General features: G+C 40.1%; 3 protein-coding genes across 3 annotated transcripts; 1 reads left to right on the top strand and 2 right to left on the bottom strand.

Moving 5' to 3' along the window:
* The first annotated feature begins 12,979 nt into the window (after window positions 1-12,979).
* Window positions 12,980-15,134, top strand: LOC131004591 (uncharacterized). Its single transcript, XM_057931297.1, has 4 exons — window positions 12,980-13,795; window positions 13,880-14,038; window positions 14,177-14,511; window positions 14,607-15,134. The coding sequence occupies exons 1-4, from the start codon at window positions 13,063-13,065 to the stop codon at window positions 15,132-15,134; spliced, it is 1,755 nt and encodes a 584-aa protein (XP_057787280.1). The 5' UTR covers window positions 12,980-13,062.
* A 1,392-nt stretch (window positions 15,135-16,526) lies between these two features.
* On the bottom strand, window positions 16,527-18,119 carry LOC131004590 (uncharacterized). The gene has a single exon (XM_057931296.1). It carries the CDS (start codon window positions 18,117-18,119, stop codon window positions 16,527-16,529), a length of 1,593 nt encoding a protein of 530 aa, XP_057787279.1.
* Window positions 18,120-18,220: 101 nt separating this feature from the next.
* LOC131004589 (uncharacterized) lies at window positions 18,221-19,567 on the bottom strand. Its single transcript, XM_057931295.1, has 2 exons — window positions 19,166-19,567; window positions 18,221-19,063 (listed from the first exon to the last, which is right to left on the bottom strand). The coding sequence occupies exons 1-2, from the start codon at window positions 19,565-19,567 to the stop codon at window positions 18,221-18,223; spliced, it is 1,245 nt and encodes a 414-aa protein (XP_057787278.1).
* Window positions 19,568-22,316: the final 2,749 nt, after the last annotated feature.

Below are 22,316 nucleotides of genomic sequence, written 5' to 3'. Positions count from 1 at the left end.
CTATATATATATATATATATATATATATATATATATATATATATATATACAGAAACGATCACCTACCCACCGTGGGCATGCATAACGTGCCCACTATAATGTGGCAATTGTAATTATAGTAAAATAATTTTAATTAGAGTAAGATTTATTAATTCTCTTTCTTAATTAAAATTGCCACATCAGTGGTGGGCATGTTATGCTTGCCCAGGTGGGTAGGTGATCGGTTCTGTATATATATATAGGGAAGAGATAAAAAAAGAATGCTAAATGTAGAGAGAATAGAGAATAAATTGGGAGCATTGATTTTCCAAATCTAACGGTTCATGATTTATTTCAATTCATTCATTTGATTATATGCATAAGGACATATTAGTAATATTCTATTTTTTTTAATAACCGATCACTTCTATAATTAAGGCAACCATAATCAACTTATTTTGGAAACTTATCATGTACATGTATCCTCATTGTTTCAGTATTTATTTTATACATTATTTTGTACCTTTTTTTCGTTGATTTTTTTTAATGTCCAATTTTTGTATATCAAATTTTATTTTCCTTTATTATATTTGAGCATTGTAATTAATCCAAAAAATATCACACCATCCCTATTCCTATTCCCAATATTTTACGTTATTTATGATTTTTTTTTTCACAATTCTATATCATATCAATGTTCAGACCCTTACTGTAAATTATAGTACTTATTATTTTAGTTTAGTTCACGTTTTGAAATATATTCAGTAGATTGTTCACATTATGCGCATAACTTGAAAGTTTATTCAGTTGATAAATGCAATATGTTAAATTATTCAGATCAGTTAAATGTACTTTCAGCAGAGTTTGTATTTCATATTTTGTAACATACTCCCTCCGTCCCTGAAATGGCTTCCTCTTTGGGGACGACACGGGTTTTATAAAAAATGGTAAAGTGTATTGATAGTGGAGAAAAAGTGATATATAATTATTATTGAAAGTTGTGAAAAGTGTTATAATTAGTATTGGGAGTGGTGAAAAGTGAAAAGTAAGAATAAATAAAGTATTATTATGTGGTGGGGTAGGTTTCCAAAAATGGAAAGAAAGAAAGAGGAAGTTATTTGGGGGACGTCCCAAAATGGAAAAAGAGAAAGTTATTTTAGGGACGGAGGGAGTATTTAGTAGTATATTTTTCACTTTATTCTCAAACATTCAAAGTTTATTCAGTTTATGAATGTCATATGTTAATACATATCCATTCAGTGAGACTAATATTTTAAAATGAAATCATATCCTGATAACAATATATTTTTGTTATGTGCAAAATGATTTATAATAAATTTTGCAAATACAGTTATAAATTATACTGAATAAATATATAAATTTAACAATAAACTACAATATATACTGAATAACACATAAGCTAATTGTATTATTCACTAAAATTATAGTGAATAATATTGAAAATTCATCAAATACCACTTTGTTATTAATTGAATAAATAAAACAAGAAACTGAATAAATTAACTAATACAACGAATACAGTATAACTATGTACGTTATAGTGAACATGTCGCTATAAGATGTCGAATAAAAATACAAATTTTCTGAATAAAAAATTCTTAATAATAATATATGTGTGTGTGTGTGAATATTAAGTAGGCATGCTTGATTAATTAGGTTGATTAATATTATCTCCAAAATCAATCGCAAGATTAATTTAAGGGAATATTCAAAGGAAACATGAAAGAGAATCCTTAGCTATTGTGCTTTTTTACAGAGAATGGTAGGCTGCGAATGTGGAGTGAAATTAGGGGATGCTGTTTTCATTTTAATGAGGTTACTTAATTGCCCTTATGTAACTATCAAACCAAATTCTAAATATATTTAGTTTGTTTTTGAATTTAGATCCTAAATTTTAGTAACCGTCCGATGGCTCTAATTCTAGGGTGTAGATCTATTCTTTATTCTTTATACTTAAGGGATTCTCCATGGATCCATACCCTATATATATATATATATATATATATATATATATATATAGGGGAGGGCTACAGTAAAAACACTTCTTAAAATATAAATATAAACGTTTTTAATGTACGAATTTTATCCAACAGGGTTACGAATTCATCCAACATGGTTACGAATTGTGAAAAATAAATTTTTGCTACCTTTGGGATTCGAACCCGGGACCACGAATTCATCCAAAAGGGTTACGAATCAACCGTAGATCTTGATGATCTAAGGGCTGAAAATCATTTATATTTTATACACTTAAAAGTGTTTTTATTCTAGCCCTCCCCTATATATATATATATATATATATATATATATATATATATATATATATAGGGGAGGGCTACGGTAAAAACACTTCTTAAAATATAAATATAAACGTTTTTTAATGTACGAATTTTATCCAACAGGGTTACGAATTCATCAAACATGGTTACGAATTGTGAAAAATAATTTTTGCTACCTTTGGGATTCGAACCCAGGACCACGAATTCATCCAACAGGGTTACGAATCAACCGTAGATCTTGATGATCTAAGGGCTGAAAATCATTTATATTTTATACACTTAAGAGTGTTTTTATTCTAGCCCTCCCCTATATATATATATATATATATATACTATATATATATAGGGGCGCGGCTCCAGTGAGACCCCCTATTTTTCGTGTAACATGAGTACAATGAATAAGGCATATAATACTAATGAACAAAACGTATATCTATGAACAAGATGTATATATTGATGAATTTTTTAAACAAAATTCGTAATGAATAAGACATATATACTGATGAACAGGGCTGTATATATTGATGAACAATGCATATATAGTGATGAATAACCAAATTTAAAATATTCTGCTCCCTCCAGGATTCGAACCCTGCCGAAAAAAAATCATCCTCCAGATACAATATCAGCCATAGGATTGATAAAATAAACGCACAAGATCGTGCCCTAGATCTCACTAAAATTAGGGGGTCTCATGGAGCGGCCCCATATATATATATATATATATATATATATTATATATATATATATATATATATAGGGGAGGGCTAGAATAAAAACACTCTTAAGTGTATAAAATATAAATATTTTTTAATGTACGAATTTTATCAATAGGGTTACGAATTCATCCAACATGGTTACGAGTTGCGAAAAATAAATTTTTGTTACCTTTGGGATTCGAACTCAGGACCACGAATTCATCCAACAGGGTTACGAATCAACCGTAGATCTTGATGATCTAAAGGCTGAAAATCATTTATATTTATACACTTAAGAGTGTTTTTATTCTAGCCCTCCCCTATATATATATATATATATATATATATATATATATATATAGAATAAAAGATCACAAAATGACCTTTAATTTAATTAATATATGATATATACAAAAAATTAAAATGAATAAGTTAAGATAATTTTAAATTTTAGCATATTAAATAATTTATAGTATTTCTAAGTTGTGATATTTTCCTTGAAACTAGAAACTTATTTTATTTTTCTATTTTCCATTCTTTCTTAATTTAAATATTTTAATTTTTAAAATTATGTATTTCTATTTATTTTATATAAAAAACTAATAATAGGATATCATGCAATTATTATTGAATAATAACGTATTATATATATATATATATATATATATATATATAATTAATTTAAGAAACACTAAGCATATATATAATCTCATTTAACATATTTAGATTTTTTTTAACTCGATCTATTATTGTGAATCACACGGAGGACTATTCTAGTAATAAAGTTTAAAAAAGAAATAAATAACATATAAAATATGAATTATTTTGAGTCGTTAGACTGTGAAGATCTACAATGATGTACCTGTGTAGATTTTGAGTGATTTACTAACTCGTCACTTTTACAATGAATTTATCATTTTAAGCATGTTATATCTAATCAAAATACCATCTTAACTTATGGTTGTGGGTTCGAACCACACGATGACTAACAATATAATAATAAGGTGTTTGCTTTTGAGGATTAGTCTAGATACATAGACAAAAGGTTTATCCTTATTCACTAAGATGGATTGGTGCTTTGGGATATCATATGACGCTTTTATAAGATTCTACCATTTGAGTTAGTTTGTTTGACTCATGTCCATATTGAAGAAATTCTAATCTTCAGGATAAAAATACTTAATCATATATACAAAATAAACACCTAAAAGAGGACTTAGTTGTTAGTTATTACCCCTTGTTTTAGGGGTGGACCCTTTCACTCTTATTTTATATATTATATACGCTTAGCTAAAAGAATATTTTTTTATACACCTAAGACATGGATTCTATATGAACCAATGGATCGTGACAAGTCGTTACTACTAGCAATGACTTCCACTTTCATTACTTCATTCTTTCCACATCTATCTCATTTTTGATCTCATCTGCTCATCAAATGGCACTTTCTAAGGTTGACAAGAACTACAAATCCAGTAACTGAGGGACCAAGGGGTACCGATAGAGGATTTTTCCTAACTTAACCATAGGTAGCATTTAGGTTCAAATCTTGATCAATAAATAGGTGAACTATGCTTAAGACATAAAATTCAACTAAACGAAGGCTCGTAGGCGAAAGGCTTCTATATTTCCTTCTTTATTCATGCACATATACTTCTTCTTCTTCTTTGACTTAGGCTAGGCTCATTCGTGCCTTTCATAGACAGGAGAGAGAGAATGGCAAAAAGCTCTTTTTTCGAACGTCCATCATGGACAAAGACTAGGCCGCACCTTCTTCCTCTCCTGCTTGCTTTAGTGCTTTACTGTAACAAGTGTTTTATGCTTGTATACAATGTTTCCTAAGTTCACTATTTAATCTCCTATCTGATTGTGTTCATGATTGCATATGTATGTCATTTGTCTCTATATAAGTAGATTATATGGTGTGTTGTAGATCACAGAAGACCATATAATTGGAATGACCTTAAGAGATATAAACTGATCACAGCCGAGATGACTCTAGGACGAGTCGTTGGTTTAGGCTGCAGTATAGATGGAAGGAGTTTGTCTTGACTACTTGTCTATACCGGTACGTCGTAACGTATTGATAGGATCACAGTGAGATGTATTCTTCTATCTGACATATGTGACGGATCAAGATCTCGGTGACTTATAAAATCTTAATACTAATAAGGTTTCAAATATATATGTTGATTCGTATATCACTTTGATTACTATGGGTGAGAGTTATATATTAACTTGAGTACTCTGTATCTTGGGTGATAGCGGTTAATATATGATATTTGGTTATCTGTATTAGTACCCGTATCCGGTATAGGATAATGACATCCCCTTAAGGATCTCAAAAAGTTTATTGCGTTAAACCCTGCAGGTTGATTAAGTTCAGACGCAATAATAAGGGTTGAGTGGTACTACTTAAGTATTACAAAGAGATTAATTAATATAAGCTGTCAGAGCTTTAATTAATTAATGGATGTCGGATATTTTAAATACGGAGGTCTAATAAGTCTAAATACAAGCCCCGACTCATCATCGGTAATAAATGGGTAAGTCAATATTGATTCTCTAGTGGAATGAATTAATATTTATGAATTAATTGTGATCTGGGCTGATTATAAGAATTAATTCATTGAGGCCCATCTTTATTCCGTGTATCTGATCCCTGGACTGGCCCAAAGTCTCCTGAGCCCAGTAGGAGTCGCCTACTACAGTTATTAAGGCCCTAGGTCTGTGTTTTGTCTTTAAATACAGATATCTGCTCTTAGAATAAGACAAACAAAAATTAGGGTTTAGAGAGCAGAGCAATAAGGAGGCCCCAACTGTAGGGCTCGAATTCTCTGGGAGTTCTCATAGTTCATTGTCCATCCAACGTTGGGAACTGAGCGGGATACAGTTCAGAAGATTTGAGCTGGAGTGAGATTTTCGCAGGAAATTAAGTTCTGGCAGTCTCCGAAAAACAGCCATAACTTCCTCTACAGAACTCCGATTGAGGTGAAACAGGTGGTCACGGAAAGCTCTTTAGAAGACGAAGAAGTCGTATTTCTGCAAAAAATACGATTGGAGGTTTTTTGAGGGATTAAACGGAGCATTGAAACTGACTGACCTGTTCAGTGATGAATTGGGTCAGAACTTGAGTTTTTTGATTCAATCGTCAACAGCCTCTGCGTTGAATTCACAAGTAAGTAATTCTAACTCTAAGGTGCAGCACTTAAATTAATAGGAGCATGCTAGGTTTAATTGATGTATGGTGAATTAAGATAATCCAAGAGACGATCCACGGGCAAATCGAGTATTAATTAAATTTAATATTCCTTCAACAAGGACATCCACGCATCAAAGCCCCTTATCCCCGAAGTGGTATGGAGTAGGAGTAGGACGTAGCACTAGGCTAAGGAAAGCTGAGAACTGAATTAAACCTGTAACAAACTGTATTACTTGTAACCGGAAAAGGCCCCCGTCATCCCTTTTTCTGATTTTTCTTTCTCAAGGGGCGTAGATAAGAGCCAAGAAGTGAGTGGCGGATGCAATAAAGCATTCTTTGACGGAAGAGTTCTTCAATTGGCCAATCGGCATGACTCGGCCAATTAGTTTCCTATAACCGGGTTCGAATCCCATTTCCTCCTGCACGGAAATGAAAGGGGTGGGCGAAATTATATGAGAGAAAGAACCTCTTGGTTGACGAATGGCAGAGAACAAAATAGGGAGTAGCCAATACTTGTTTTCCCGTTAGTAGAAAGAAAGATACATCTGTGAATGAGAAATAGAACTTTCTTATTTTCATATGAATCAATGGTACAATGCAAAACTGATCAACCCGGGCTATTTTATCTTGATCCTTCTTTTTCTCGCTCTCGCCCTCGTTATTCTTCTTTTTCTCATTATCGGGCTTTTGGCAAGCCCATGTTGGCCCTTCGATGAAGGCTTGCTCTCCTCACACTTTTTATTCTCGCCCTCATCCTTGTCCTCGCCGTTATCCTTCTTCTTCTTTTGATTTTGATTGTTTTCATTAAAGTAAAAGCCAAAGATCGCCCTTAATCTTAATAGGGTGATCAAAGCTACTATAAGTCCAAGACCCAAAGCCCCTTTATAGAACTGTTCGCCCGCATGGTTAATAATATAACGCATATAACCAGCCAAGAACAATTCCATGAGCTTTCGATAAAATAAATTAAAAATAGAGAGATTCTCGGCGTAGGCCCCACTTCTTAAAAGAGCTTATTAAGAAGGACCATAATCGACCAGGGATTCAATTTGTTAATGTGGCTTCGCTCGATTGGCTCTTGCCTTTTTTTGAATAAATAAATTATCTCGTGCTTTTGGCCAGCGTCTTTACCCGAGAAGTAATTAATAACACTTACTTTTCCATGGTTTTTAATGTTCTTATGATGTTAATTTTATAGGGAATTGAGTGTTTGATGAGTGTTTTGTGCTTAAATTGATTTATCTTGTGAAATATGATAATTGCTCATACTTGGGTGAATTCTACAGTATGATTTTAGTGAAACTTGTAGATCATCTTGATACAAGTTCGTGGGAGCAAACGGTTCGTAACTCGAAGTTCAAACGATAAAGATATGGCCGAAACAAAAACGCGCGCCCAACACTTAATAGTGTCTGACGGGAATTTTTGGGATTTTGAGATTTTATCAGTATTTTCGAGTTATGTACTGTATTTATCCCCTGTACCTATATTTAGGTCATTTTCCTAACCTATTAGACACCTCTCTTTACCTCTTTTCATAATTTTTTGTTTTAGACTTAGAACTTTATTGCTTTCATAGATTAGATTTATTTCCCTGCAAGATTGAAGACTTTAAAATTCAAGCTATTACTTTAGAATTTTTTCCCAGTTTTATCAATTTTAATTCTTTTATTGCTTTCTTCTTTATTATGCTTTTAATTTATTTGCTGATGTCTGGCTAGTTCTTTATCTGATTTTAGGGTCCGTAAATAGTTAATTAGATTTATGTGATTGATTTATTGATATATTTTTGCCTTCCAGTTTTTGATTCATAATTCGTGGTGCTTGATTTCTTATGGATTATGTGGCCAATATTTGCATGTGTAGCTATTCGGTTTGAGACCTAGCGGAGATAACTGTTTAGCTGATTCAAGAATGTATGATACTCCCCTTCGTCCGCCAAAAGTGGACCACTTTGGCTGGGCACGGGATTTAATAAAATTGGTGATAATTTTGATGTAGTGGAGAAAGGGTCCCACCACTTTATGAGATGTGTGGTTGAGATTGAATTTGGGGTGTTTTTTTTGTAAATAAAGAGTGTTTGTAAGGATAAAATATTAAAGTGGATGGTGGGACCATTTCTATAAAAGGAAAGTGGTATACTCTTTGCGAACGTCCGATATAGTAAAAGTGGTCCACTTTTGGCGGACGGAGGGAGTATGATTTTAACCTTGAGACCCAGCGGAGATAGGTGGATCATAGGGAACTATTCTTGTGAGCTTTTGGGAGTTAATAGATTTTCTTGAGACTTAGCGATGATAGAGAATTTATTAATCTACTGTCATATGTTGTTTTAGCGAGAGTGTTTGATTATATTTGTGATCTCTCATCATAAATGGATTAAACTAGTAATTAGGATTAATAGGCCGATTATGTGAATTGGATTAATGAATTTACATCCATATGATCAGTATTTTATTATCTGATTTTCTACTTGATTTTTAGTTGCTTTAGTTTGCATTATTGAATTTAGTTTAATTCATTCATCGTCTTGATGTTTGCCTGAATATTGGTAGAGTGCTTATTAGGATTATTTAGAGTGATTTTATTTATCAGCCCTCGTGGATATGATACTCGACTTGTTGTTTATTGCTACAATTACACTGTTATAGTTGCAATTTTTGTTGCTATAGTGATCAACTTTTGGTGCCATTGCCGGGGACTTGTGTAGATTTTACTCTAATATTTTTGATAGTACTTAAGCATTATTTCAGGTTTTTATTTATTTGTTTTATTTTTTATTTTCTAGCTTCTGATTCTTGCCTTTCGTTTCACTTTGTAGGAAGCTTGCATCATTTTGATGCCTCTCTTTGCTTTCCACCGTGTGGGGATAGGTTGAACCATGAGGTATCGTTGAGCTCTAAACGTTAAATTAAGCACTTGTTGGGAGGTAACGTAACCCAACTATTTTCTTGTTTTTGTTTTCCTTTACCTCTTCTTTTTCTTTGTTTCTCTTTTGTTTTCTTTGTTTTGTTTCTTTTGGGGAGAAAATCACAGCATAACTTAGAAGATGCGGATTTTGAGTCTCGTCCACACCACCACCTTGGAGCATGTTTTACTGTGAGTAGTGACACACATATCTTCATCCCTCCAAACTTATTTTTTAACTTGTGTTCTGTAATAAGTTTGGGGGAGGGGGAGTGAGATTAGGTATGTGTATGACTTTTATCATTTTGTTGGCTTTATTGTCTTATTTTGTTTGGTTAGGTGGTGTGTGATTATTATTATTATTTTTTTGCTCCATTAGATTTTGGGTAAGATGCCGGTGATGATTTCTTCTGAAAATTCATGATTTTCAATTTTTCTTAATGATATGAGCATGATTTAACAAATTTACATGATTGAAAAGTGATTTTAGCCTTGACTTTTGACGTTGAATAAGCCTGTGAGGATTTGAGCCATAATTATATATCATACACAGTTTATTCATTGTTGTGAGTTTTTTCATGCATGTGGTGATCGTCCAGAACTTGTCATGGTTTCTGTGTCGAGATTGTAGTTTTTGTTGCTAATAAAATAGTGATCAGTAACCTGCGCTGCTTCCCTGCTGCTATCGATCAACCGCCACATAAAGATTTTTAGTTCGTAGTTAGGGACTTAGTTTCTGGCCTTTGAGCCTATTGATTCCACACGTGTACTGCTATTTCTGGTTGAAGTCGAAGACATAATCATTTGGCGACGTCGAAATAGATGGTGTGAGAAAGGAATTTTTAGCATGATGAGAGTGTTGATTTTGAAAAGTTCTGTTAGGTTCTTAGTAGCAATCAATGGCCTTTTGTTCTTTCACTTCACATAGCTTTTTGTCTCTTTGATAGCCGGAAGTGGGGATATCAATCTAGCCTGAAACTCGTGGGTTGGCCCGATTAGACCCCACCTGAGAAGGTTAGGGCTGAAAATTTTCAACCCAATAAAAATTACAACCCGAATAGCCCGAACCAGATGTTGGGGATGGATCCAACAACCACGAAATAGGACGTCGGGTATGTCCGGATCGGCGTGCACTAGCAATCTGAGAACCACAAACACGTTAGAGCCCTTCTAGGAACACCGGTGGGAGTGTCGATGGAAGGGCCTCCGACGCTCAAGTCAGTTCAACAATAAAAGATATTTGACGGAATTCGTAAAAATAATAATAAAACGTAAAATTAATGAAATAATAGAGCAAGGTTGAAGTAGTCGGTCTGGTTGGTCGGACTAGTCAGCCTGACGGGTCAGGGTTGTTCTGAACTTCAGACCGTGAGAGCGTGGAGGCGGATCGATTGAGCAAGAAAGCAAATCGTGTAGAGAATAAGCGCAGGTAGCAGTGATTAGAGTATGAATGATTGGATAGGTCGAATGACCTAGTTGGTTTTCTTATATAGTATGGTGTCTTGACGGCTAGGGTTTTTCCGAGACGTCCGTGAAACCCTAGTTGTTCCGATATTTCCAGGATCACCTCCTTGACTTGTCTTCTCCCTCAAGTCGCTGCCCTTTGTAGGGTTTAATGTGATTGGGCCTCACTGACTTGGCGTATGAGCCGAATTAATTGGAATTAACTCGATTTTTGAACTGGGCTGATTATTTGGACTACGAAAATTCATTTAAATGGGCTATACGAATTTTGCCCATTACAGTTTGTCCCTCACTCTCTAGTTTGATTTTATCAAATAGAGAGTATGATTACTAAATATGATGAGTAGCAAACTAATCAAATTTTTCATGAAGATATTGCTTATAATCTTTCAAGCGTAGGGCTCTCCGAGCTTATGAATCGAGCTGATGTATTAATTTAGGGCCGAGAAGTATCTTGTCGATTTTTCTTATTTCGATATATATTACTAGTGTAACTGAATGCGATTATGTATAGCAATTGAATTAAATGGCACGCAGCTTGATCATTTTGGGCTAACAAAATTCGTGGGCCCAAGTTCAATGTATGGGGCGTGGCCCATGAAATTAGTTGGGCTTTATTTGGCCCAAAACCTCATCTCCTTTAGGAGTTAGGGTTTCACAAAAGAGAAGGAAGGCTGCTGCAGCCCTAAGGGCGCCGCTTCAGCGGCGGGTTCTGAAATGGAGCACCCCTGCGATGCGGCTGTCGGTGGTGGTTGCTTCGACGGCAGCCTTAGATCGGGCGGCAAGGACCGATAGATGGTCTAGCGGCGGTGGAGAGAGCGGCGGCAGGTTCTCTCGCCGCGGATCTCAGGCAGCTCTCGCGTGGCTAGACGAGATGAGAGAGAGAAGAGATGGCTTGAGGTGTAGTCGGCCTCCATGCGTCTTCAGAGGCGGCGGCGATGACTGGAGAAGGAAGCGGATGCTCCTTAGTTTCCAGATCTGAGGGTGGCGTGGCGGTGTGATGCGGGAACCTTGGCGAACTCAGAGCCGACGCCGGTGGCGCAAACGAGGCGGAGCTCGGCGTGGCTTGACTGAACGAAAGTAATGCCCTTCGTCCGCCGAACTGAAGTGGTGGCGGATCTGGGTTGGTCGCGCCGTGGGTACACTGATCTGAGATGGTATTGCCGTTTCTTCAGTAGGGTGGCGGCTGTTGGTTCGAGGAAAGATTCTCCAGCAGAGGCGGCGGTGAGCGAACCTTTGACTGCAAAGGGGGCTAGGGCTCAGTCTTTTGAACGAAAGGAGAGGCCGGTGGTTCGCCGGAATCTAGAGAGCATAGTCGTAATATTGCAGACCGCCGAGAGCAGCGAGGAAACGGCAGATTCTTTGCAGATTTCTCGATTTCCTTTCTTCTTCTTCCCTTTTTTTTGTGTGGAGATTGCGAGATTTCTTCTGTTTTTGACTGCTTCATATTTGGGAGCCATTTTCATTTTCATTTGTAACTGGAATATGTAAATAACATATATGAGACTCTTTTGAAAAAAAATATGTGGGCGATTTTCGATGCTGCAGCATCTCTGTATATCTTTCATGTGATATCTTGTTTGTTTACTTTAACTTGTAGACTAGGCATAGTACTCTTCAAATTGTTGATGAGTGTTGAAGGATATGATAAATATGAGAATTTATTGACAGCTGAAAATAAGGATTCGACGGGTTGGAGGGTTGGGTACCCTTTATTTGCTTTCTCCTCATATCGTGTCGGGTAGAGTTGTTTTGGGCAGGTTGGGTACCTTTTATTTTAGTTTCTCATCGTACATTCCATGTTGTTGCCCTGCATGAATAATGTGTGGGATAAGGTGCCTCTAACATCCTCTACTGAAATGTTGGGTAGGATGGGTTGGATAGCGTGCCTCTAATATCTTGTGTTGACATGTTGGGTAGGAAGGATAGAAAGGATCAGTACAGAGGGAAACTCTCTCAACATGTATCCAGGTACGCAGTAAAATTTTGCAGTGTTGGGTCAAAAACAAAGGGAGTGAAGCTTTTTAACTCCTCCCTGTATTTTTATCAAATTATTTTTGTTTGATTGTTGAAGGATTTTGAGAGCTTGTAGATTTTAGAGTGAAGATTTTTGGAGGAGAATTGTAAGAGGTTGGTTTTCTTCTACATACTTTGAATGTTCTTGAAGTTCTTCGAATGTTCTTCGTATTTTGGTTAAGTTTTTACGAGCATGTCGTTTTCATATTTTTGTAGTATTTTGCTTTGATCTAGCTCGATTCGTTGTTTATTTTTAGCTTTGATTCTATATGTTGAATGTTTATGACCTAGCCTCCGTCGGGTTGGCTTGGTTACATTATTTGTTTGGTTGCTACAACTTTTTGTATTTGTCCGTTTGGTTGGATTGAATTGTAGTTTGATATGTGCTTGTTCGATGAGTTGCGTCTTGGCTGTAATATGTGCTTATTTGTTGTTGCTTGGTTGGTTGGTTGGTAGCTGTGGGGCTTTTTTAAACTCAAACTTGCTGCTTTATAGGATGTCTGATATGTCTTACCGAAGTGGGGACCACACGGGTTCGTCGGGTAGTTCCGTTAGGATATTTGGTGATGGAGAGAGCGCAATGTGTCTTGCCATTACGGGAAATGTGGTTGGGTCAAGTTGGGCTAAGTTGCCTGCTAAAAAATCTGGAGTCGGATTTGGGGTGAATAGTTTCGGTCCCATTGTGGGTTCAGAAAAGATGGGTGACACTCTTCCAAAAAATAATCGTGCTTCTAAGATAAATTCTGAGGATCAGTTGCGTTGGATCCGTCGGGCTTATAGTATCCCCGAGTGGGCAAGTTTGCATGCTCCCGATACATCACTTCGTCCTAATTGGGATGTTGAGGGTATGGTCTGTATGTACGAGCTTCCCTTTACTTTGGGCCTTTGTCTCCCGCTCCCCCGTCTGGTGGTTGAGCTTTGTAACTACTACCGAATTTCTCCGAGTCAACTGATGCCTAATACTTGGAGGATCCTAATGGCCGCGGAAGTGTTTGCGGAACGGAAGGGTTTTGACATCAATATGTATGATGTCTTGTATGCTTACCAGTTGGGTGAGACCCGTATAGATAAGGGCCGTTATCAGTTTAACTCTCGTTCTGATGCCCCAATACTCATTACTAACCTTCCGGAGGATCGTACAAAGTGGAAGGAAAAATATTTTTTTATCAGTGTCGAAGCTTTAGGGATCCAAGATGGTTACAAGGTTCCGTCTGCTTGGTCCAAGCCGCGTGAGTATTTGGGTTTATTTGTTGTTATGAAGTGTGTTGTTATGAAATTGTTATCTAATAAGGCATCATTTCTCTAATATGCAGGTCGGATCAACGGGAGTCTTCCAGTTATATGCGGGTTACCGGAAAGGGCACAAAGGTTTTACTCATTCCCGGAGGAAGATCGTGACTGGCGGGTGATCCTGTCGGAGGACAATCTTAGGGGTTCTTCTTTGTGGTGTGAGATTCCTGTTCGTACCGAAGGTATTGTTCATCCACCTAGTCGTGCTCGCTTTCGTATTGCTCTAGTAGCTAGAGCTTTGGAAATTCTAAGGCAAGGTCGTGAAGTGGAAGGTTTTCCATTATTATTTGAATTGACCCCTGCTGAGCGCGTATTTGTAGACCAAGCGATGGCAGACCTTCCATTCTACAAACCAAAAGGCAGTCGGGCTGCGTACGAGCGCATCCAACAGAAGAAAAAGAAAGTTATGGTTAGCTCAAGTGAGGAACCGACGACTGATCTCTTGGATACGGTGTCTCTACCCTCTCCTGTTGGGAGGGGCAAGCGATCCGCTTCATCCGTTGTCTCTGATCAGTCTGGTGGCTCAACCAATATGAAGTTCCCTGTGGATGCTGCTGTTTATACGCCTTGTGCTCCGCTGCTTAAGGATCGTGCTCGATTGGATGCTGCTGGCTATGACTCGGCTATGGAGGCTATCATTTCCCATTCATTTTTGGTAGGGTTATGTTGCTTCTTCTTTTTTGTGTCGTTCATTTTCTTTTTTGTTCAGATCGTAACAACTTATCGTGTTGATTGTTCTATGTCTTGTAGGGTACACGGGGTATCCTTTACTTGGGAGACAAGGTGAAGGAGCTTGAGAAACAACTGACGAAACTTCGTGCCGAGCAGGTCGACTGTAGGAAAGAGAATCGTGATTTGAAGAAGTGCAAGGTCGAATTGGACAATGTGATTAAGGGCTTGCGGGAACAAATGGCATCCCATGAGCAAGATGCTAGGAAGCTTCATGAAGCACTTGAGAATTTGGAGGCTGTCAGTGCTCGAGTGAGGGATCTTGAGTCTGAGATCGTACAGTTGAGGAGTATGATGGAGGATGTTGGGTTAGAGGCAGAGGTCTTGACTCGCGGTGAGATTTATCAAGAGTTTCGTGATGGTAAGTCGGGTGAGTGGGATATAGATAGGTGTATCCTTGAGATGGAGAATCTGTTGCAACAAAGAGCTGAGAAGGCTGCTGCTATCCAGGCTCAGGTGGCTGCCGAGGCTAATGAGTTAACCGATACTCTTGGTCGATTGGATGCCGAGGATGCTGCCGGCGTTTCCCATGGTTCCACTGATTCTTGATTGGTGTTTTATCTTTATCGTTATGTAGACTTGCTCAAACTTGATATGTTTGGTTGTATTTGGTTTTTTCAAGATTATCTGTACGGATTTCTATGTTGATTTGTCCCCCAGTTTGGGTCTTGGTTGATTTGGAGACTAGACTCAAATTTAGTGTTGTCGTTGTATTGTTGAATTTTTCGGCATAGCCGACCAGTTGGAGGGTTTGAACCCTTAAATGTTATGAAGTTGTGATATTTGATATTGAGTTGATTTTCCTAAGTATTGATCATATTGTGAAGTTGTTTGTAACTTATGGAAGCATGTGGGTGTATGGTTGATAGGATGGATCTTGTCCAATCATATATTCAACATGCTGAAAATGGCAGTTGTGAAAGGGTAGGGGTTGAGGGGGGGTGGGGGCTGCGCTCCTTGGAGCTGCCTACATACCCTTTAAAGGGATCAAGCCCAAATGTAGTTCTGACCTGCATGGAAAGGTCAGTAGTTGTATAGTAGGTTGAGTGGGTCTCGTGAGACCTTTAAGAAAATAGAAGTATAGTAGAAGTGTGGAGTTCAAGTGTGATACTGTTTGAGATGGATAGCGTTCCAGCTATTGTTGATGTCACGTCCGTCTGTCGTTTGTAGTTTGTATGCTCCATGCCCAACCACTTTAGTGATCAGATATGGTCCCTCCCAATTTGGGCCTAGTTTGCCTGCTCCTGTCTCCTTGGTGTTCTGGAACACCTTTCGTAACACCCAGTCGCCGGGTTTGAACGTGCGGGTACGGATGTGTTTGTTGTAATGTCGGGCAATACTTTGTTGATACGAGGCTAGTCGCATGTTTGCTCTGTTCCGTTTCTCATCGAGGAAGTCTAATTCGTGGCACATAACCTCTTGGTTTTCATCCTCCGTTGTCAGTTCGTATCTGGCGGTGGGCACTTCGCTTTCAGTTGGAATTATTGCCTCCATTCCATAAGCAAGAGAGAATGGCGTTTCTCATGTTGATGATCTTGTAGTTGTTCGGTAAGACCAGAGCACGCCAGGTAGCTCGTCTGCCCATCTTCCCTTGGCTTTTTCTAGTCGTTTCTTCAGGATGCTCATGATGGTCTTGTTGGAAGACTCTGCTTGTCCGTTTGCTTGGGGATACCTTGGTGTTGAAAAATTGAGCTTTATATTCCAGAACTTGCAAAAATCTTGGAAGTCTGCACTGATAAATTGGGATCTGTTATCCGTGACAATTTCTTTGGGCACCCCGTATCGGCAGATCACATTCTTCCATACGAATCCCTTGACTTCTTTATCACGGACTTGGTGGAAAGAGTCCGCTTCAATCCATTTGCTGAAGTAATCGGTTACAGCTAACATATACACCTTCTGTCCGGGTGCAACAGGTAACTTGCCCACGATGTCCATCCCTCATTTCATGAATGGCCATGGTGATGTGATAGCAGTCATGGGCTCCGGGGGCAGGTGTGACACTTGGGCGAATCGTTGGCATCTATAACACTTTCTAGCATGGTCAGTTGCATCTGTTTTCATAGTGGGCCAGTAATATTCGCTTGTTAATGCACGATGTGCAAGACTTCTCCCACCCGAGTGGTTTCCACACTCACCTTCATGTAACTCGGACAATATGTATCTTGCTTCTGCAGGGTTAATGCATTTCAAATATGGACCGGAAAATGATCGTTTGTATAGTTTACCTCGAAGGATGGAGAATCGAGCTGCTTGAGCTTTAAGGCGACGCGCTTCATTCCTATCATCCGGTAGTGCATCATTCTCCAAGTATTCTATTATTGGGGTCATCCAGGTCCGTTCTGTTGATACTTCATTGACCTGTTCATTTGTCTCCTCCTTTTGAATTGCTGGCCATTGAAGACAAGTGATCGTTATGGTTTTAGGTTTTGCGGTCTGGATCGCTGATCCGAGGTTGGCTAAAGCATCAGCATGACCATTGTCCCCCCTTGGCACTTGGTTTATGATGAACTCTTCAAAGCTTGATTGAAGCTCCTTCGTTTTGCCCAAGTAGGCCAACATCTTAGCATCCTTGGCTTGAAAAGTACCCTGCATTTGGTTAACTACAAGTTGGGAGTCACTGAATATTTTAATGCGTTTTACCCCCATTTCCTTAGCTAATCCGAGTCCGGCTAGCATGGCTTCGTACTCTGCTTCGTTGTTGGTCGCCTTGAATTCACAGCGGATGGACTGTTCTATCACGTCTCCTAGTGGTGAGATGAGTACCAGACCTAGTCCACTTCCTCGCATATTACTTGACCCGTCCACATACAGTTTCCAAGTTCCAGCTTGGTCGGGTTGTTCGGTCATGCAACAGATTTCCTTATCGGCCTGCAAGGTAAGGTTAGGTGTAAAATCAACTAAAAAATCTGCTAATACCTGGGACTTAAGAGCGGTACGTGGCTTGAATGTAATGTCGTATTCGCTCAACTCCACTGCCCACTTCGCCAACCGACCCGATAATTCAGGTTTGTGGAGTATGGCCTTCAGAGGGTATGTGGTGGCGACTATGATTGGGTGGCATTGGAAATATGGGCGCAACTTCCTTGCTGTGTGAACCAACGCGAGGGCTAGCTTTTCTAATTGACCGTATCGGGTCTCCGCATCGAGCAGAGATTTGCTCACATAGTAGATGGGTGACTGCTTTCCGTCTTCTTCCCTGACCAACATGGCGCTGACGGCCGTATCGGATACGGCAAGATAAACCAACAATTCTTCGTGGTCTTTTGGTTTTGCGAGTAAGGGCGGGTTGGTCAGGTACTGCTTGAGTTGTTTTAGTGATTCCTCGCATTCTTCTGTCCACTCAAATGTTTTTGATCTCCTTAAGGTGTTGAAAAATGAGTGACATCTTTCGGATGACCTTGAAATGAAACGACTTAGAGCGGCTATCCTTCCCGTTAGCTTCTGAACATCTTTAACGCATGTGGGGGATTGGATACTTAAGATGGCATCGATTTGGGCTGGGTTTGCCTCTATACCCCGTTGGGTGACCATGTAACCTAAAAATTTTCCTGCATTGACACCAAAAGAGCATTTAGTAGGGTTAAGCTTCATATTGTATTTTCTAAGAATTTCAAATGTCTCCCTCAGGTGGTCTATGTGGTCCCTTGCATGGATGGACTTGACCAACATATCGTCGATGTAGACTTCCACTTTTGTCCCAACAGATTCGCAAACATCCGGTTGACTAGGCGTTGGTAGGTAGCTCCAGCATTCTTCAGTCCGAATGGCATATACTTGTAACACCACAACCCTATGTTGGTCATGAATGCCATTTTCTCCTCGTCGTCAGGGTGTATTCGAATTTGATGGTATCCAGAGTATGCATCCATGAAACTCAGCAACTCATGGCCGGCTGTCGCATCTACTAGCATATCAATGTGTGGTAGCGGGAACGAGTCCTTTGGGCACGCCTTGTTGAGGTCTGTGAAGTCGATACACACTCGCCACTTTCCATTCTTTTTCTTGACTACCACCACGTTAGCTAGCCACTCGGGGTAATGGGCCTCTCGGACGAGTCCGTTCCGTAAGAGCTTTGTGACTTCTTCATTGATGATCTGGTTTCTTTCAGGAGCAAATTTTCTTCGTTTTTGTTCCCTTGGTGGATAGTCTGGGTCTACCTGTAACCTGTGAACAATAATATTCGGATCAATCCCCGTCATGTCCTCATGGGACCAAGCAAAACAATCATAATGCTCAGCAAGAAATGAAATAAGCTTCTTTCTCAATTCAGGATTGAGTTGTGCCCCTATCCGGACTTTGCGATCCGGATAGTCTGTACTGATTTGGACTTCATCTATCTCCACGGTTTCTTCTTCAACAAAGCTGGCAGACCGCTTTCGATTTTCTAGTTTGTGGGATTGGTCTGGTCGTTCATGTTGCTCTAGTTGTGGTGATTGGTCCGTCCTGGGGTTGGATGAACCATCTTCCTGTAGTTGCTATAAAGCATGTTTTGTCTTCATGGTGGTCTGGTAGCAGGATCTGGAGTCCTTTTGTTCTCCCCTGATCTCCTTGACGCCCCACTTGGTTGGAAATTTCACCACTTGATGAAAGGTGGAAGGGACTGCCTCCATGTCGTGGATCCATGGGCGACCGAGGATGACGTTGAACGCGGAGGGGGCATCAATCACCAAGAATCTTGTTGACAAATTGACCCCTTCGGCATAGACGGGTAGGTCGATCTCCCCTACGGTTGTTTTGCTCTCACCGCTGAAGCCTATGAGGACAGCGGTCTTCCTAGTTATGTTTGACTCGTTCAAACCCATCTCCCTGAAAGCATTAATAAACATGATATTGGCAGAGCTGCCATTATCGATCAACACCCGTTTCGTTAAACAATTGGCAATATAGATAGAAATAACTAAAGCATCATGATGAGGGTTAAGAAGCTTGTCTGATTCCGTAGTTTGAAAGCTGATTGTCTGTGTTGGCTGGTCTGCCATAGCTTAACCAGTCACATCTTCCCCCGTTCTGCTAGACCTGGCTTGCCTGGTATGCCTCTTTGCAGCGGAATGTGTAATCCCACTAACTTCTGATCCGCCAGAAATGACATTGACTGTTCTCTCATGGTTTGGCGGGTTGGGTGGGGTGACTTCTCTGCGCTCGTCTCGTCTATCACTTCCATGCTTTATAGTGTGTTGGCCCTTGTCTGTTAGAAACTCGGTGAGGTGACCTTCTTTGAGTAAATGCGCCACTTCCAATCGTAACGCAATACAATCCTCTGTTCGGTGTCCATGGTCGGCATGAAACTCGCACCATTTGGATCTATCTCTCTGGTCGGCTGGTGCCCTCATCTTTTCCGGCCATTTGACTTTGTTGCCTAGATTCTTGAGAGCTAAGACCGCCTCGGCTGGCGAGATAGATAAGTTGTACTTTGGTATCTTGGCCCTTTCACGTGGTCGTGTCTCGTAAGGTTGGTCATACTGTCTCCTTCTGTATTCTTGTCGTGGAGATGGGTAAGGCTCAGACCGCCTATCATTTGTCCTCCTATCCACCCTGGAGTCTCTTCTAGTGTTTCTGCTTGGTGAAGATCGGTGGTGGCTGTATTGATCTTCCTCCCATTTGATTTGTGCCCATGCCTTGGCAAGGACATCCTCCATTGTTCTACAAGGGTATTTGGTGAGGTCTTTGTAGAGGTCTGAGTCGGGTAGAAGACCCTTTCGGAAGGCGGTGACCGCTGTTTGGGTGTTGCAATTGGTGATGGACACATTCTCTTTGTTGAATCGGCTGATATAGTCTCGAAGAGACTCGCCACGCTGTTGCACCACGGCGTAAAGATCCTCCGATATCTTTTCAAGTTTCCTGCTACTAGCATATTGCTGCACAAATATATCTGTTAGTTGAGCAAAACTTGAAATAGAATAATTTGGAAGGTTAGTGTACCACTGGAGGGCCGGTCCTGTCAGACTAGAACCGAACCCCTTACACATATAGGCCTGCCTCAATTCACGAGGAATTGCGGCAGTGAACATCGTTTGTTTGTATTGAGCGATGTGGTCGGTCGGATCCGTCGTGCCGTCGAACATTTGCATGCTCGGAAAGCTAAACTTGATGGGCATTTCCACCAAGGCAATTTCATCCACAAATGGCGAGTCGGCATAGCAGTTCTCTGAACTTTTGTGGATGGGTGCCGGGACACCGGGAATTCGCTGGATCAAGGCCTCCATTTCCGCCAGCTTTCTCGCCAAGTCTTCATCTCTGATTGCGTATGGGCCGGTTGTGGCTGGTTGAGTGAATTCATTGGTGAACAGCTGGTCTTGGGTGAACTCCCTTGGACCGTGTCCGTCAGGCTGTTGGTTAACCTGGGTTGGCGGCGTGGCCGTCTGATTTAGCCCTAGTATGGTAGGTTGTGCGCCTCCAACGGCGATATTGCTCATTGCTCCGCCCGGCGTGGTGAAGATGGTTCGAGCATGTTGTCCTCCGGTGATGGTTGTTCCATCTTGTCGGAGTGTTCCTGACGTTCTGGCGTCTGGGTTGAGTTGACCAAGTTCCCGCACTTGCTCCAGCGCGGATGTTGTCATGTTAATACCTGCATTCAAAGTCACACGACCGGGGTCAGTCTGGTTACCAACTACATTACGATTTCTTACCGAAGATGACAGATCCGTCACGAGGTGGTTGGATCCGTCCTTGTGAGTGATCGGTGTATCTCCCAGAGGCTGCATGGAAGACACTTGGGCTCGGAAGCCGGGAGGTTCGATGATCTCGATAGGCTCCATAGCTTCGAGACGGTCATACAAGTTGGCGTTCTCCCTTTCCAACTTTTTGCATCTCTCTCGCTCCTGATTCATCTGTTCAGTCAGGGCGGCGATCTGGGCGGCTAAGTCAGCCTGAGCAGTCACGTGGGGAGCGTCGGGAGTTTCAGATCCGTCACGACCGTCAGACATGATTGATGCTCGTAGAGATCTGTGGAAAGTGCGTTGATTCGCTTGATTGCTAGGGCCCCACGGTGGGCGCCAAATTGTTGGGGATGGATCCAACAACCACGAAATAGGACGTCGGGTATGTCCGGATCGGCGGGCACTAGCAATCTGAGAACCACAAACACGTTAGAGCCCTTCTAGGAACACCGGTGGGGGTGTCGATGGAAGGGCCTCCGACGCTCAAGTCAGTTCAACAATAAAAAGATATTTGACGGAATTCGTAAAAATAATAATAAAACGTAAAATTAATGAAATAATAGAGCAAGGTTGAAGTAGTCGGTCTGGTTGGTCGGACTAGTCAGCCTGACGGGTCAGGGTTGTTCTGAACTTCAGACCGTGAGAGCGTGGAGGCGGATCGATTGAGCAAGAAAGCAAATCGTGTAGAGAATAAGCGCAGGTAGCAGTGATTAGAGTATGAATGATTGGATAGGTCGAATGACCTAGTTGGTTTTCTTATATAGTATGGTGTCTTGACGGCTAGGGTTTTTCCGAGACGTCCGTGAAACCCTAGTTGTTCCGATATTTCCGGGATCATCTCCTTGACTTGTCTTCTCCCTCAAGTCGCTGCCCTTTGTAGGGTTTAATGCGATTGGGCCTCACTGACTTGGCATATGAGCCGAATTAATTGGAATTAACTCGATTTTTGAACTGGGCTGATTATTTGGACTACGAATATTCATTTAAATGGGCTATACGAATTTTGCCCATTACACCAGATAAGGTTGACCCGAAAATAATCCGAAATCTTATAGGGCCGACCCGAAAATAA

Source organism: Salvia miltiorrhiza, unplaced genomic scaffold, assembly GCF_028751815.1.
Source record: "Salvia miltiorrhiza cultivar Shanhuang (shh) unplaced genomic scaffold, IMPLAD_Smil_shh original_scaffold_438, whole genome shotgun sequence".
Classification (NCBI taxonomy): domain Eukaryota; kingdom Viridiplantae; phylum Streptophyta; class Magnoliopsida; order Lamiales; family Lamiaceae; genus Salvia; species Salvia miltiorrhiza.
Note: the sequence above shows the minus strand (reverse complement) of the source record. Positions and strands in the feature narration are given on the sequence as shown.

Coding starts and splice junctions, on each gene's coding strand:
- LOC131004591 (XM_057931297.1), top strand. CDS start 13,063: ATGTCTGATATGTCTTACCGAAGTGGGGACCACACGGGTTCGTCGGGT. Junction 13,796..13,879: donor GTCTGCTTGGTCCAAGCCGC/GTGAGTATTTGG, acceptor TCTAATATGCAG/GTCGGATCAACGGGAGTCTT. Junction 14,512..14,606: donor TCATTTCCCATTCATTTTTG/GTAGGGTTATGT, acceptor TATGTCTTGTAG/GGTACACGGGGTATCCTTTA.
- LOC131004590 (XM_057931296.1), bottom strand. CDS start 18,119: ATGGTCACCCAACGGGGTATAGAGGCAAACCCAGCCCAAATCGATGCC.
- LOC131004589 (XM_057931295.1), bottom strand. CDS start 19,567: ATGGCAGACCAGCCAACACAGACAATCAGCTTTCAAACTACGGAATCA. Junction 19,064..19,165: donor CTTCCACCTTTCATCAAGTG/GTGAAATTTCCA, acceptor CATGCTTTATAG/CAACTACAGGAAGATGGTTC.